This window comes from Pseudopipra pipra, chromosome 10 (genome assembly GCF_036250125.1).
Source record: "Pseudopipra pipra isolate bDixPip1 chromosome 10, bDixPip1.hap1, whole genome shotgun sequence".
Classification (NCBI taxonomy): domain Eukaryota; kingdom Metazoa; phylum Chordata; class Aves; order Passeriformes; family Pipridae; genus Pseudopipra; species Pseudopipra pipra.
The window spans coordinates 1,113,511-1,129,299 of NC_087558.1; the positions used below are offsets into that span (position 1 = coordinate 1,113,511).

A 15,789-nucleotide genomic window follows, 5' to 3' on the forward strand; every position below is an offset into this window, starting at 1 on the left:
AGAGGGTTCTGGAATTGAAGAGAGCAAAGGGAAATTAGGGAGCTGAGGAGTCACCACAGACCCCGGGTTTGGCTGGCAGCAGAGTGCTCTGCCTGCGCCTGCTCAGGTAAAGTGCAGACTCCAGAAGTCCTGAAATGCTGATTTCTAACTAGCAGTGTGGGCTGGTAACTAAGTGGCAGAGGAAGTGCTGATGCAGCAGGTTTTTTCCATCTCCCTTCCCCAAAGAGGAGCCTGGCAGTGTGAAAAGACAACGATAAAATTAATTGGGCTGAAGATTGTTCCTTAGTAATTTGCTGGATTTCAGTGAACAATGTTGTCCTGGGTGACGTGCTAATTCTCCTCGGTGACTAATTCCAGCACATGCCTCATGCTTTAGGGATGCTGGGCAGCATGAAGAGCTTTGTCTCTGGTGCAGGACTGAGGTCTTGTGCCAGTTTTGCTGGATGCAGCTGATGGGATTCGTACCCTGTGTCACTCACTTCAATAATTAGAAATGCTGTTGCAGCTGAAAGAGAGACTCTCAGGAGAAGAACTAAAATTCTTCTTTGAAAAATGCTATTTGGGAAGGTGATATTTTAATAGTGCTTATTATTCAGCGGTGACTTATATAAGCCAATGACTGATGGAGGCACTTGGCTTTCATGGAGTTGCTCACAGGCCCTGCATTGGCTGGAGGAGGGTGAGCTCAGGCGAAAACTGAGGGTTCTTGAGAGAAGGGCACGTTTGATGAAGGGGTATCCATTGGAAAAGAGTTTTCCAAACAACCCAGTCTGCTGTAGCTCATCTTTATTCTGACCCTCTGCCAGCTCATCTCAAAGAATCAGAAGTTATTGCATGATAATTACCCACCCATCTGCTCCAGTGCGTCCCAGAAAAGGGCAGTATGGAGTTGTGTGTTATCCAGCATCCAAAATCGACACCTCAGCAACATATTTCTTCATAGAAGTTAATTTAGAGCTTTAAGCTGTTACAAGTAATGCTTGGGTGAGATTTGACATGTGTGGTTAACAGAGCACTGTACATAATTGCCTCAAATCTGCTATGCAACAAGCACAGCCAAGCTGGAAAAACACAGCTTTACTCAGAACACATTTATCCATCAGGTGATGCAAAGCACCTGGGGAAAACCTGCATTTTCTGTATGCACAGCCTAGAGCTTGAGTATGGCAAAGGGGAAAAGCATTTCTTTGCCAAGAACTGGCACAATGACCCTGAATGCCTGAGGGTCCTGCTGCTGCTGCTGGGGGTGTTTCTCTCCTCTGGGTCTGGGGTGGATGCTCAGTTACTGGGGTACCTGAACTAGGGGCTCCAGCCTCACCTGGGTGGGAGAAACACCTCAATAAAACCTTTTTGTACTGTGCAGTGGAGCTTCATGCAGCTCTAAGTGTTTCAGTCCTATTTAATCAAGAATCACAGAATGGTTTGGGCTGGAAGGGACCTCACAGACCATCAAGTGCTCAGTGTAGCACAATACATTAATATAATGGTGATTTCTGGAGCCCTTCGTGTGAGCCACTGGCTTTCAGTCAGCTGAGAAATGGAATAGATAGCATGGCAAAATTGAATTACCTGGTGTGGAGCAGGGATACAGCAGCTAATGGGCAATAGGCACCATTAGGGGGGTGTTCTACCCGAGGGAAGAGTGACCTGTTAATTGAATTGGGCGCCCGGTGATTCCGTCTCCTTGTCAGGCACGGAGGGCCCTGGGTCTCTGTTCCACTATTGATCCTTTCCCGCTGTATTAAGCCACGATTTATTGAGTCTGGCTCAGAGCTGGCTGGTGCAGAGCTCTCTGGGGCAGGAGCCCCCTCGGTGCTGGGGCTGTACCGGGGTGCTGTCGGCTCGCGGGGGGTGCGTGGGACTGGAGAGTGGGTGCTGGGATTGGAGATTAGATGGGAGTTTGCTCTTGGATTCATAAAATCACAGAATCCTGCACTGCTTTGGGTTGGGAGGGGCCTTAAAGCCCATCCAGTGCCACCCCCTGCCATGGGCAGGGACACCTTCCACTAGCCCAGGTTGCTCCAAGCCCCGTCCAACCTGGCCTTGGACACTTCCAGGGCTGGGGCAGCCACAGCTTCTCTGGTGCTGTATTTCTCACACCCCAGCCCTAACACACGGCCCTTGGTGGCAGAGCAGCCTGGCTCTCTGCTCTCACATCCCGCTTTGGGTCCCTCCTGGGTGGACAGGGCCCTCGGAGCTCCTGTGGGCTGTAACAGATCTCCTGTGCCATCAGAGGCAGCCCGGGCTGGGCACTGCCCCCAGCCTGGCTCAAAACCTGCCAGAACGACGCCTTTTAACTAAAAACCGTTTAATAGGAATTTTGATCAGTTTTCCTCAAGTGCAATTACAAATGCAAATGGAGTTTTTGATGTGAAACCAGCGGAAATGTGGTGACTGTTGGCTCGATAAGCGCGGGGCTTTTGTTCCCCAGCTCATTTCCTCGCCCAGCTTCCAGCAGTGCCATCAAAGGGAACCATTCCTGGGGGGTTTAGATACATCCCAAAGAGCTACAAATCACTGCAGGGTTTGTCACTGCTGCTTCCGACAGGACCCCTCCTCACATGAGCAGGGACAAGCTTGTCCTGGCTCTTAATTGGGATTAATCCCAGGGAAGCCCTGTTGGGAGCTGCCTCCCCATGCCAGCGCTCCAGGGTGGCAGCTCCTTATCTCTCCGGTGTCCATATCAGCCCAATTTAGGGAGATGTAACGGAACTGCCGCAATCCTCAGTAATTATCCCAGCAGGAAACCTGTTCCCAAACAGCTCTGGAGAGGGAGGGAGCCAGCCCAGCGATGAGCACGGGCTGTGGCTGTCATCAGAGCTCTCATGGCCCAGTAAAACTTTTATTGGGACATAACCTGGAATTGCCCTGGGCGTGCCCTGCTGCGCTGCAGCAGAACTGCGGGTGCAAATCTGGAAATCAGGGATTTGGGACAGCACACTGAGATAATTCTTGGGAAGGCCGGTCCTGGAGACTGCTGCCTGAAATGTCTGCGTGGGGTTTTGGAAGGTGGCTGTGGTGGCTGTAGCCAGATCTGGACAGTTGGATAAAATAAAGAAGGACATCTTTGTATGGAAAAGCTCCAAGGGCACCGCTTCTGGAGCAGGATCCTGCTCTCCCAGTGCTGCCAGCTGTGCTTTCAGTGCTTCCATGCAATTTCCTGAGGTCTGGTCCATCCAAGGACATTGCATGCAAAGTCTAACTAAGCAACTGTCAAAATGTCCAATGTGGTTAAAACTCTCTCATGAAGGCTGAAACCATATTTTTGATGTGTCTCTAGCCTGGGAGCGCTGACTTTTCTGTCCTGCTGTATCTCCCTGGTCCTGGGGCTGCTCCGTGGGCACGGATGGCAGGACCCTCAGGCACCAGGAGCAGAGGGAACACTGTCAGGGCAGAGGGAACACTGTCAGGGTGATACAGCTGCTGGTGCTTAAGGGCTGTGCTGGGTTTTGCACCCAAACCCCACATTAGGTGCTGGGTTTGCTGGGGTGCTGGGGGGTCTCCTCTGCAGCCCCCTGGCTGAGGTCCTGTGGCAGTGCAGAGAATCAGAGAATTATGGAATGGTTTGGGCTGCAAAGGGCCTTTAAAGGCAATGACCCCTGCAATGAGCAGGGACACCTTCTGCTATCCCAGGTTGCTCCAAGCCCAGTCCAAGATGGCCTTGGACACTTCCAGGGGTGGGGCAGCCACCACCTCCTCTGTCACTGCTGCTATGTTTGCTGCTGTGTTAAGTTGTTGTCTTCTCCCAACGTGAAAAAATTTCCAAGAGCTCAGAGGGGCTGGGATGGCATCGTTCCTGCTGCCCTGGACTGCTGGCTGGAATGCAGGGATGGGGCTTTATGTAACTGGCTGTGCGTGGTCAGTGTCCAGCTCTCCTCTGCATCACAACCTGCAGGCAAACACCATGGTGTCTCGGTGTCTCTGCCACAGGGCAGAAACCTCCAACCAAAACGAGGAGAAAAAGTACCTTAATCATGTCGTGGTTCACTGAGAACATCCCGGGGTCCCTGCCACGCTCATGGCTCCCTGGTGTCATGGAGTTATAGAATGGTTTGGGATGGAAGGGACCTTAAGGACCACTTAGTCCCAATGCCCTGCCATGGGCAGGGATGAGTCAACAACCTGTGACTGCAGCCTTGGAGAAACAAAATCTCCAGCCAGACTTGGCATCATATTTCAAAGTAGCTTCACTATTAGGTGAAATTTAAAATAAAAAGGAAGCAGCAAGCAGCGTGCTCTGCTTGAGCTGTGCAGGGGCAGGGGCTGCAGCAGCTCTCAGTGTTTCACCCAGTCCCGACTGACAGACCTTGGTTCATGTTCATATTTTGGGCTGCAGAAGTGTCTTTCCTCCTCTGGTTGCAGCCAGAGCCGTGCTGACCCTGGAACAGAGAGTCCCTGCAGGAGCACTGGGAAGGCTTCTCCATCACCAGCCGGTGCTGTGCCAGGCCCCAGAACCCCTCCGTGCCTCTGCAGGGACCCAACCTGGGCTGGGTAAAGCATTTTTTGCTTTTTGGAGGTTTCCATCCTGCTCACTGCAGCGGTGTGTGCCATCCTGCCCCTGCAAGCTCCTGGGCACAGAGACAGACCGTCCAGGGCAATGAAATGTGTGTTTGTGCAGGAGCCAGGGCACAGCTCCTGGGCTGGTGCTGCCCCAGAGCATCCTGCTTGCTGTGGGTCTGTTTGGCTCTTTGTTTTGTAAGGTCCGTGTTTGGCTCTTTATTTGGCCCCTGGGGTGGATGCAGCAGCTACAGGGATGGGGCTGGGGGGGTCACAAGCGTGTGTGTTACACCAGATTTGCTTGATGAAGCATTTTGAGCAAGTCATTTAATGAGCAATTGTTGTCTTCCGCAGGGAAAGGCACAGGGGCATCTTGGCACAGCAGTTTGGTGGCACTGAGGCGTCACAGGAGCCTGGTCACAGGCTCAGGGCCCCGTCCCCGTCCTCTGCCAGGGCCGTCACGTACCTCCTCCTCTATAAGCTCGGGATTTTCACGATACAAAATTATGTTACTCCACCGTTTTAGTCTAGAAGTGATTATCTTGCTCAGGGAAATGAAATAAATCCCATATTTAAATACATATTTCTTTGGCAGAGACTGTAACCCCTCCAAAGTTAAGCGGCTTGAGTTAATATGTTCTGTGGGATGTGCCAGCACAGAATGTGACTGTCCCTTTCTGTCCCCTCCCTGGCCCTCCCCTGGCACCCCGGGGCATGGGCAGCTGTGGGGACAATGACCAGGGCCTGGGTGACAGTCACAGCCTGTGCAGAGCCAGCTGCAGTGGGAACTCTCCAGACACATATAGAATGGGAGGTAAAAATACATCTTGAAATATCTGTGACATATTTCCAGCGAGAGTAGGTGAGACATCAGAGAGGGAAATATTCCTTGGTTTGTCAGTCCTGCTTTGGGCTCTGAAACACAAAGCTGGGCTCCAAAAGCCAAGTAGGTGAAGAGCTCTGTGGGTGCCAACAGCAACGCTCCAACTGGATCCCCCAGTCCCAGGGAGAGCTGGGAGAGGTCCTGGCCCTGGGGGGCACCTTTGTATCAGCGACCCCATGTCTCGTGCCCCCCGATGCCACACCTTTGCCGTGTATTTAACAGTGTTTGCTGATCTGTAATACTGGAGCACTGATGAGGTGTCTGGAGACTCTCCAAGGGGTCCTGCTCCCCCAAAACCCCTTCCTGAGGGTGACTCCAAGGAGACCACTCACAGCTGGGCGTTTGTGGGCCTGCTTCGTGATTAACTGCTAATCATCTTCTGGAAAATATGATAAAGTAACTTTCTTTGTCCTGATTTAATGCTTTCCTTCCTCGAAGGAATGCGCTGGGTACCTGTTAATGAGCCATCAGATAAAGGAGCTGCAGAGATCGTCAGGAGCTGTTCACCCTGTCACGGGGTGGTGGGTGGCCTTGGCTGGCTGCCAGCTGCCCATCAGCCTCTCTCACGCCCCCTCCTCAGAGGGAGTGGGGCGGGAAGAGGAGGGGAGGGAACCATGGCGTGCCCCTGCTGTTGGACAGAGAATCAAAGGTTTGTCACCCTGAGCTCAAAACAGGTCGTTGTCGCCCCAGGAGCACCCCTAGCTTCTCTCTGCCACTGCCACTGCTCCACCTTTGGGTGCCTGGGGCAGGTGGGGGGCTCCAGCCTCGGAGCTGCTCACAGCCCAAGGGGACGGGGCTCTGGGGGCTGGCAGTGAGGGGAGGTGGGCACGAGGAGCTCCAGAGGTGCCCCCTCACCCACCCCCCCAGCAGTCTGGGGCAGATTTAGGGGGGAGGGTCCTGTGGACCATTTCCCATGGCCTGTGCACGGTGGGGGAGGGACCGCGGGTGACCCTGCCCTGCCCACCAGCCCACTCGGGGCTGTCACCCACACTCACCCCACGGGCACCCTGTCCTGTGGGGCTGCACCCACTGCCTGTCCCCCCACTCCTCTCCTGCCTCCAGGGCTGCTCTGCGGGTGGCAGTGACAGTCCCCAGCCCTGGTCACCCTCCCAGCGCTCCGGGGAGCAGCTCCGCAGCCCGGGGGTCCCCAGCTGCCCCCGGTGCCCAAAGCCAGCGCCCCAGGAGAGGTGCCACAGCGGGCGCTGCTGGCACACCGGGCTCCGACCGCAGCCCGGCCGCAGCGAGGGGTGGGGATGGTTTGCTGAAGGATGGGGATGGTTTGCTGAGAGATAGGGATCATTTCCTGATGGATGGGAATGGTTTTGCTTCAAAGCCTTTGCGCTGCGGCTTATTCCACTGGCGGTGCTGGGGGAGCAGGGATTAACCCTGGCCCTGCTGCGAGCCGGGGGCTGCAGGCGGCGGCTCCGGGTACCAGGAGCGCGGGATTAACGTGTTAACTCCCTCACACGCTGGAGCAGAGCGATCTTTCTCCCCCTCCCCCTTATTTTTTTCCTTTCCCCCATAATTAACCCGTTCTACGCCCCTGCTATAGAAGTGCTCTCCTTGCTCAGCGATGCCGGCAGCGATTTTTCCGGGCGGATCTGCCTGAATCGCCTGCCACATCTGACACAAAGGAGGCCCGTCGCTCCCATCCTTCCATCCTTCCCGCAGGCTGCCGGCGGGGCGATCCCGGGGCCGCTGCCCGCGCGGGCTCCATGGGCGGGAGGCAGCGGGGAAGGACGCCGATGGATGCTGCCGGTCCCTAGGGACGGCCGGCCGTGCCTGCTCAGCACTTGGCGGTCCGGCGGCCGGAGCCAGCGCTTGCGGAATGCCCGCAGTGATTTAAAACCGGCGGCCAGGAGCCTGCAGCGAGACACAGCGGCTGCGGAGCGCTCGGCATGAGGGAGCAGCGCTCCGGGAGCACCTGACTGCATGGATGCTTCTGGCTGAGCGGCGGCCAGCAGCGCCAGGGAGAGCCCGGAGCCAGCCCAGCCCTGCCCGTGCGGCCGCTCTGCCAACTTCGGGGGTTCTCTGCCGCCGGCGCCGAGCGGACGCAGCCCGGCTCTCCCGGACAGAGAGTCCCGCCGCCCCGGCGCTTCGCGGAGCCCAAGGCCGGGGGTCCCTCGGCGGCGCTCGGACCCTCCCGCGCCGGCGGGGCATCCTCAGCCCGCGACCCGGCCCGGGACTGACGGGGCACCGCGGGCGCGATGCAAGTGTCCATCGCCTGCACGGACCACAACTTGAAGAGTCGAAATGGTGAAGACAGACTCATCAGCAAGCAGAACACCACGACCCCGAACGTAGTGAATGCAGCCCGGGCAAAATTTCGGACGGTGGCAATTATCGCTCGCAGTTTGGGGACATTTACCCCGCAGCACCACATTTCATTAAAAGAATCCACCGCAAAGCAAACGGGCATGAAATATAGGTATGGGCACGGTCTCGGTCTTTGTTCCCTTGCAGTGTAATAGCTCTTTACTTTGCCTGCCTGGGTGCACCTGGGTTTGCAGAGGAGATTTCTCCTCAGGTTATTAATAGATTTTTAAACTTGGGCGTAACTGAATAGCTTTTGGGTACTGATGCTTTTGCAGGCATATGTATTTGTGATTTTATACAAGAAAAAAAACCCACTTGCCTGGGTAGATTCCATACAACGTTGTGAATTAGTGACAGTGGTGGTAAGATGGTTTCTATTAAGTGCTCAGTATAACTACTATCAGTGCTAATGAGCAGAAAAATCAATTAGCAAAGCTTGTTTGGTGCTGGACAGGGAAAGTTGGTTTGCAGTATGTCCTGTGGAGCAGAGGCGTCTGCCTTGGGTACCATTCCATCGTGGGGGTGGCTCACGGACTTCTCACCTGGTTCACTTGGGGAAGATGAGATCAAAGCCAATTTTAGGCGAATGCAGAAAACAAAATCTCAGGCACTTTTATGGAATGCCTCCTGCATCTCACAGGGTTTTTGTTCCTCCTAACCTAGGCAGGAAAAATAAGGAATGGCTGAGTTCAGTCTGAAGTGCTCAGTGTGGGCAGCCTTGGTCTGGAAATAAGGATTTGTGTGCCTTTGGTGCTGGCTTTTGCCTGTTCAGGGTGTCCCTTTTGGCCACTAATGGGTGACATTCTGACTGGGAGAGGGGGACAGCCTGGGACCCGAGGTGGAGCTGCTGCTGACAGAGGCAGCTGGCACGAGGGGGGCTCCACGGGCAGGGTGAGGGGCACAGGGCTCCAGGCAGCTCCAGCCGTGCTGGTTCCCAGCCCTTTGGATAACATCCAGGACTCCTGTGCCACCAAACCTGTTCCAGGGGAGCAGCACGGAGCGTGGGTACAGCTTTGTGTTAATGCTGGTTTTAGGGTCCTGGGACAGAGGCAAAGCCACACTGCCTTCAGCACCCACACAGGGATCCAGGCGTGGTGCAGCCAGCACTGGGCTTGGCTTGGAAAGCATTTTCCTGCAGAAATTGTCAATATTAACTCTCCAGGAATGGCACAGATTGGAGGGAGGGCGAATGGGACGCTCAGATGTAATTTTCTGTGAGTTGCTAGAATGGCTGATAAATGGCAGGGCGGCTTTGCCCGAGTGGAAGCCCAGCCTGTCCAGCTGCTTGCTCTGTCCTTCGGCCATGACCAACTTTCAGCAGGAGCGTTGCACGCTGCCGGCACCGTGTTGGCAGCAGAAGTCTGTAGTGAGCCTGGGGCGAGGGCAGAAATGATGATTAATAAATATCTCCTGGAGCTGGGTCCCAGCTGGGGGTGGCATGGCAGGGGCAGTGTCCAGGGGGATCCTGGGTGCTGTGCTCTGGCCTGTAGGGAGGGCAGTATTTGGGGGATGGCAGTGAGTCTTACCTGAAAACAGGCAACTCCCAAAGTCCATATAACTTGCCCTTCAATCAGCCTCCCAGGGGAGCAGTGGATCCAGGAGCTCCTGGGACCCCTCACACCTCCTGCAGCCCTGTCCCTGCCTCAGTTCCCCCATTAGCTCATCTGCGGGACGTGTGTCTTTGATGGTGTCATTCAGAGGCATGATCTGTTACCAAGTCATGCCTTCAGCTCCCTGGGAGCACGACCCCGTGTGCTAATTGCCAGCAGTTTTCCTGCTGATTTCCCTCGGGCTCCCGGTGCTATCAGTGCACCACCATGCCGGGTAATCATAATTCCTTGCACCAGCCTCCAAAGCTGGGCCTTTGTGAGTCCTTTCTGCCTAATTCCTAGATAAGGTTTGGATGGTGAGGGTGGATTGTCCCACGGGAGTTAGCACAGCCCTGGCACTCTCCTGGCTCCGGCTGCCCCAGACCTGGGAATTGCACCAGAAATAGCAGCTCGTTGGTGACAAGGCTGAGGTTTTATCTTTATGACTAATCCCTGTTTCTGCACCCAAATCTCTGCATATCCAGAGCCAATTTCCCCCCCACGAGAAGCAGCACAGGGGAATTTGGAGGAAGAGCTGAGTAACCCTCAGGCTCAGCCGCGATGCTGCTGAGTCGCGACAATCTTTGGTTGGGGAAGACACCTTCGCTGGGGGATGGAGCTGGGGTTTCATGTTCATCTTGGGGCTGCTTCCTCAGACCCAGGAAAACCCAGCGCTGGGAGAAGCCAAAGGCTTTTCCCAACGGCTGCGACAATAATCCTGCAAAGTCCTCATCTCCCTCACATCTGAAGTTGAAGTCCTTCCCAATTCATTTTCTGCTTGAATTATGTCCTTGATGCTGAGCTCTGCAGCGTGAGCTGCTCCAAATGCCACGGCAGCTCCGCTGCCCCTCGATCCACGCTAAAAATACGTCCAGCCGCCCCCTCCGGCCCCGGGCGGTGCTGCCGCCCCCGTGGCAGGGCTGCCCCGCAGCTCCCGCCCCGCTCCCGGGATGCTCCCGGGCCCGGGTGCCTCCCCCGGCTGCCAGGCGCTCCCGGTGCCAGTGGGATTATGTAAACGGGAGAGACAGCGACTGTGCCTGTGACAGGGGTGGGGGCGGGAGAGGAGCCAGCTCGGGGGCTTTTCACCGAGTGACATCCTTCTGGCCCAGCTCCAGCTCAGGGACCCAGCCGGAATACGAAAGGCAAAACTTTGCGGGAATAAATCCGTCGGCAGGGGAACATCTGCAAACACGAGGACTCAGGTGCGTCCCCGCGGCGCTCACCTGAGCAAACCGCGGCTTTGCCCCGGCAAAAGGAGCTTTACGTTTTGCATCTTCCCTGCCGGGTTGTGGCGTCAGGAGGGCAGGAGCTCCCAGACATCCCCTCTGCTGTCCCCGCCGGGCACAGCCTCAGCTGCCTCCTCCTGCCCAGGGCGAGCGGGGAGGGGGCCGCTCTCCTTTATCCTTTTTAATGCTCCAGTTCAGCCCCGCTGGGGAGCCTGCCCAGATGCTCGGGGAGAATATTTGGGATCACTTCAAGCCTTTCTTTGAAAATGATGTAGTTGCAGCGCTTGGCTCGGAAAAATGCAATCTGCTGCACCACTGCTGGAAACAAAGGCTGTGGCTTGGCTTCCCTGCCGTGCACAGCAGGGAGGAGGGACGGCAGGCTGGGCCTCCACCTGCTTTGGACCATGGAGAGGTTACAGCCTGGGTTCTTCTCACTCCTAACTTGCCATATTTTCTTTGAAATTATTCTCAGTAAAGTGCATCCAGCCCCGATCCTGGTGCTGGGGACAATTTGGGATGTGCTGTGGCTGCCAGAGGGAACATCTCGGCCCGGGACTGGCACCAGCCTTCCTGTCCTCAGATTAGATGTTGTGAAGAAGTTTTTTACAATGAGGGTGGGGAGTCCCTGGCACAGGTTGCCCAGAGAAGCTGTGGCTGCCCCATCCCTGGGAGTGTCCAAGGCCAGGTTGGACAGGGCTTGGAGCCACCTGGGCTGGTGGAAGATGTCCCTGCCCGTGGCAGGGGGTGGAACTGGGTGGGCTTTAAGGTCCTTTCCAACCCAAACCACTCTAGAATTCCATGACTCTATGATTCCAGCCCCTTTGATCATGCCTGCAGCATGGCAAAGCCTTGCCCAGAGCACGCCAGGAGCCTGCCCCGTGCCCAGGACGTGCCGGGAGCTCGGCCGTGCTGGGCTCTGTCCCTGCAGTGCCAATTTGGGGCTGTCAGCAGTTCAGAAATAGCCCTCTGGTGAGCCCTGCCCGCGCATGGGCACGAGGGACCCAATTTACTGAGCACAACTATCTATTTGTGTTCATACATAATTGATGGAGCAGCTTTGACCATTAACTCCAGTGAGCCTAAACAAAAAATTTTATCTGCAAAGGCAGATTGGTGCAGTGAACAGTTAGTGGAGCTAGGACAGGGCATGGAGAGGCCAGGAACTGTCCCCGAGGGGAAACCCATCCCTCCCATCCCATGGGGCCAGGATCTTCCCTCGTTTAAGGAGCAATACTAATGTTGGTAATATAAGATCTGAAAAACTAGTGAACAAGGGGGAAAGGGAGGGTAGAAAACAGTTATTTCCCTTCCCAGCATTGTTTTCAAATCTGGGGGGAGCTGAGCATTTGAGGATGGTGAAGGTACAAGGAGGAATCTGTGGAACTAAAGCCATTGACATTGGAATTACGTAAAGGTGATCTGGGAAGACAAACGTTGAGAAGCAAAGTTTGCTTTCTTCCTCATCCCCTGGGAAAGTGGGCAGGTTTAGATTAGAGTTTAGGAGGAAATCCTTCCCTGTGAGGGTGGTGAGGCCCTGGCACAGGTTGTCCCAGAGAGGCTGTGGCTGCCCCATCCCTGGAAGGTTCCAAGGGCAGGAGCAGCATCCATCTCAGATCGTGGGTGCTGCACTTAGAGAGAGGGTATCCCAGCCCAGGGTATCCCGAGCCCAGCCCAGGGCATCCCGCTCAATCCTTTCCTCACTGGGGATTTTTCTGGCTCTCTGCCTGGGTGCAGCTGCTTGACAGGACCTTGCACATCCCTGGTGGCACCAAGACGGTGCCGTGGCCACGTTCCCAAGGGGGTCGTTTCATCCTGCTGGCTAAAATCCCATCAGCTGTTTGAGGCGTTTCTCTCTTTGTGCTGAGATTGTGGGTTATTGTCAAAGCACATTAATAGGGAGCTGTTCATGCATCACAGCACAGTGGTGGGTGTGCTGCTCCCAGGGATCTGCTGGGATGGCTCTCCCCTCCCTTCTGGAAAGGCAGCCATGGACTCGACCTGCCAGGGTCAGAGCAGTGCTCTGTTGGCTCTGTGCACCCCTTACAGAGGGTAAAATACACTGTAAAAATACCACAGCACAAAGAATGCCTCATCCCGATATTCTGCCTAAATGCAAACATAATTAAGGTGTGTAACAATCATAGAACTCTCAACCCTCTGGTAAACTCAAACTTTCCAGTGTTGGGGGCAGGCAGGACCCAGCCCAGAAGGGATCCACGCTCTGGAGCACATTCCTTCCCAGCAGCAGTGGGTGGGAAGGAGAGACAACCTGCACCTGGGAAACATGGCTTTAAAAGGACAGAGGGCAGGGTTAGATGGGATACTGGGAAGGAATTCTTGGCTGGGAGGGTGGGGAGGCCCTGGCACAGGTTGCCCAGAGAAGCTGTGGCTGCCCCATCCCTGGAAGTGTCCAAGGCCAGGTTGGACAGGGCTTGGAGCAACCTGGGATAGAGGAAGGTGTCCCTGCCCATGGCAGGGGTGGAGTGAGATGGTCCTTCCTTAAGGTCCCTTCCCTGTGATGATTCTGTGATTCCATGGAACATCCCTCAGCTATCACCCCTCCCTGGAGAGGTCCCTGGTGTGGCTGCCAAGTGGTCACAGAGGAGGAGGAATCGCTGCCTGGGGGGGACAGAGCCCTGCAAGGACCCAGAGCCGTGTCAGAGCCGTGTGACCATCCTCAGACTCTTCACCCCCCCTTCGCCCGCCGTTTGTTCCACTCCTTTGAACATCCTCGGGTCACCCAGGGGCTGGGAGGGAAAACGGCCCTGCTTTTATTAAAATGCAAATTCCCTCCGTGGAATTGGGGTGTTACTGATGCTGGCAGGGCCCTGCAGAGCACGTGGTGTCCCTGACCCTGTGCCACGGATGTGGGCTTGGAGGAGGGAAAGCCACCTCCCAACCTGCTGGGAAATGCACACAGGTCACTTTGGGCTGCAAAATCCCTCTGGGAATAGAAGATAAATCTCTTGTGCTTTCCAAGGGCTATAAGTGGAAGATATTTCCTAGCAGCACTCCAGCAGTTGTATCTTCTTTTTCCTCACTTTTCTTTTTCCGAGCACTAACCACAATAACTAACTCACATATTTAGGAATCTGTGGTTTATTTAAGCCTTGCTGCAATTATGAGCAGTTTTAAACTCTCACATGCAAATGGCACAATTATTTTGATATCAGAGTTCCATATTATTTCAGTAGCTCTCCCACATCAAGTTGACTTTTATGGCTCATTGTCTGATCTTCATTTTCTTGCTGCAAATTAAGATTAATCCAGTGAACAGAATGGATTTACGCTGAATTCACAATGCTTTTCCCCCCAGGAACTGTAGCTGATAATGGCTACAAAGGAGGCAGGAATAACTCAAAGGGGGAGGAAAAGGAGCCACTTTAGTGAGCAGAATCTGCTGATTTGTGCTGTTCCAGACTCCCAGTGGCTCCCCAGGATTTTGTAGCTGGGAGGTGAGGCTGGGGCTTGGTGGGGTCTGAGTTTGTCTCGTCCTGTCACATTGAGGCAAAAGCCGTGTTTGACATTGCAGTGCTAAACCAGCTTTAGGTTTGAATACACATTTATTTACCACCTGAACTCTAGAAATAGGGCCGTGGAAGGGGTCTGGCAGGGGTACACTCCTCCCTGGCAGGGGTACACTCCTCCCTGGCTGTCACCTCTTCGGCACACGGCAGTGCTGGGTTAGCAGTTGGACTCAGTCATCTTCCAGGTCTTCCCAGGTGAAACAATTCCGTGATTCTATGATAAATGAGGACTTTGCAGGTGTGTGGGCCAGTGTAAGCACTGAAGATGGATCTCCTCTCCTAGGTGTCAGATAAAGCAAAGTTGCCTTTGCTCTGCAGTACCTGCCCAGCTGCTCCCAGCTGCTCCCAGCTCTCCCCCGGGGCTTTGCCACCAGAGTAGTGATGCCCAGAGCTGTGCTGTCTGCAGGCAAAGGGATTTCCACTGCCCAGCCTCTGTGCCACGCTGGGACAGCACTGTCCTGCAGTGCTGGTGGCACTGGGAGCACTGGGCACAGCGGGAACCCAAGGCTTGCTCTGCCGTCGATTCCCGCCCCCTGTTTTATTCCCGAGGGAGAGCGATGAGCTCAGGAGAGCAAGATCGGATTCAAGGACAAATGGTGTTCCAGGAGCACGATTCTCATGGTGCTTTGGTTAAGTGGCAGCAAAACGCTGATATTTTAAGGAAGCTTTTAAATAATGCAGTGGTGCTGGGGGTGTGTGTGGCAGAGCTGCCCACTGCCCGCCCATGGGCGAGGTGAGGGGCACGGGGAAGGGCTGCAAGGGCACGGAGCAGCCTGGGTGCCTGGCCCTGTCACCCCGGGGTGGATGTCCCTGTCACCTGTGGGGGAATATCCCCACAACCCCTGGGTAGGTGTCCCTGTCAGCCATGAGTGGCTGTCACAGCACTGCTGCTCCTGTGCCCCCCAGACCTGTGCCACTCCCTGGGCAGTGGCAGTGAGTGGCTGTCCCCTGGGAGGGGGGCATCTCCCTGGCTCCCAGCGGTGGCTGGAGCAGGTCCCTGACCCACCAGCTGCTAAAACTCACCCCGCTCCACTCTCCTCCTCCCAAGCCCTTCCCTGCAGCGTGGTATTTTCCATCTGAAGGCTGCCTGACAACTTTAATCTAATGCTTAAATGGATGGAAGGAAAGTCGTGGCGCAGGAACGCTGCTAATTTAATTACTTGTGAAGTGCACAGTTTAAGACATTTAAAATGTATTATTTTAGCCTGGCTGCTTTGGCGAAATCCAGTTGGAATTTTGAGCACACTTATTTTTATTTTAGACTAACATTATAAAACGCCTTCTGTGGAACATGTTCATTAAGAATTTAATTGTCTTTGAGGATAAGAAAAGGCTCGGTGTGTGACTTGGTGTGAGCCCAGAGGGTAAAGCCAGGGTGACGTGTCCTTGCTATGAGTCTGGGGACATCTCCCCTGTGCCCAGGGCTCAGTGGGTGCCAAACACTGTGGCAGGGAGGGACAGCTCCATGGGGATGTCTCCACAGCTCCTGCTCCAGCAAAACTTGCCTGTGTTTTCGTATTTGGAAAATATCCAACAAGCCAAGGTCTGGTGGCTCATGGTGGTGGGTTGATTGTGATGTAAAGTCAGTAGATGTGTAGGGTCGATCTCCCTAAGCACAGAGGGATTTGGGTGCTGTGTCCTGCCCCTTGTCCCAGCCCTGTTCTGGGCCTGAGGCTCTTGGAGGCCCCCAATGAGGTCCTGGTGCCTTGTCCCTGGTGGCTCCCAAAGAGGGACCTGGGTGAGGGTTTGAG

General features: G+C 55.0%; 1 protein-coding gene across 3 annotated transcripts in view; it reads left to right on the forward strand.

The window, feature by feature from the left end:
• The window catches only part of KCNAB1 (potassium voltage-gated channel subfamily A regulatory beta subunit 1), a 62,064-nt gene that overhangs the window by 11,310 nt on the left and 34,965 nt on the right, over window positions 1-15,789 (forward strand). Inside the window, exon 1 of one of the 3 annotated variants that reach the window (XM_064665705.1) lies at window positions 7,252-7,808. The exons of the other annotated variants lie outside the window; for them this stretch is intronic. Coding sequence (XP_064521775.1) covers window positions 7,588-7,808 — 221 coding nt within the window. The 5' untranslated portion in view covers window positions 7,252-7,587. Of the gene's footprint in view, window positions 1-7,251; window positions 7,809-15,789 lie in introns of those variants that run through there. 3 annotated transcript variants of the gene reach the window in all.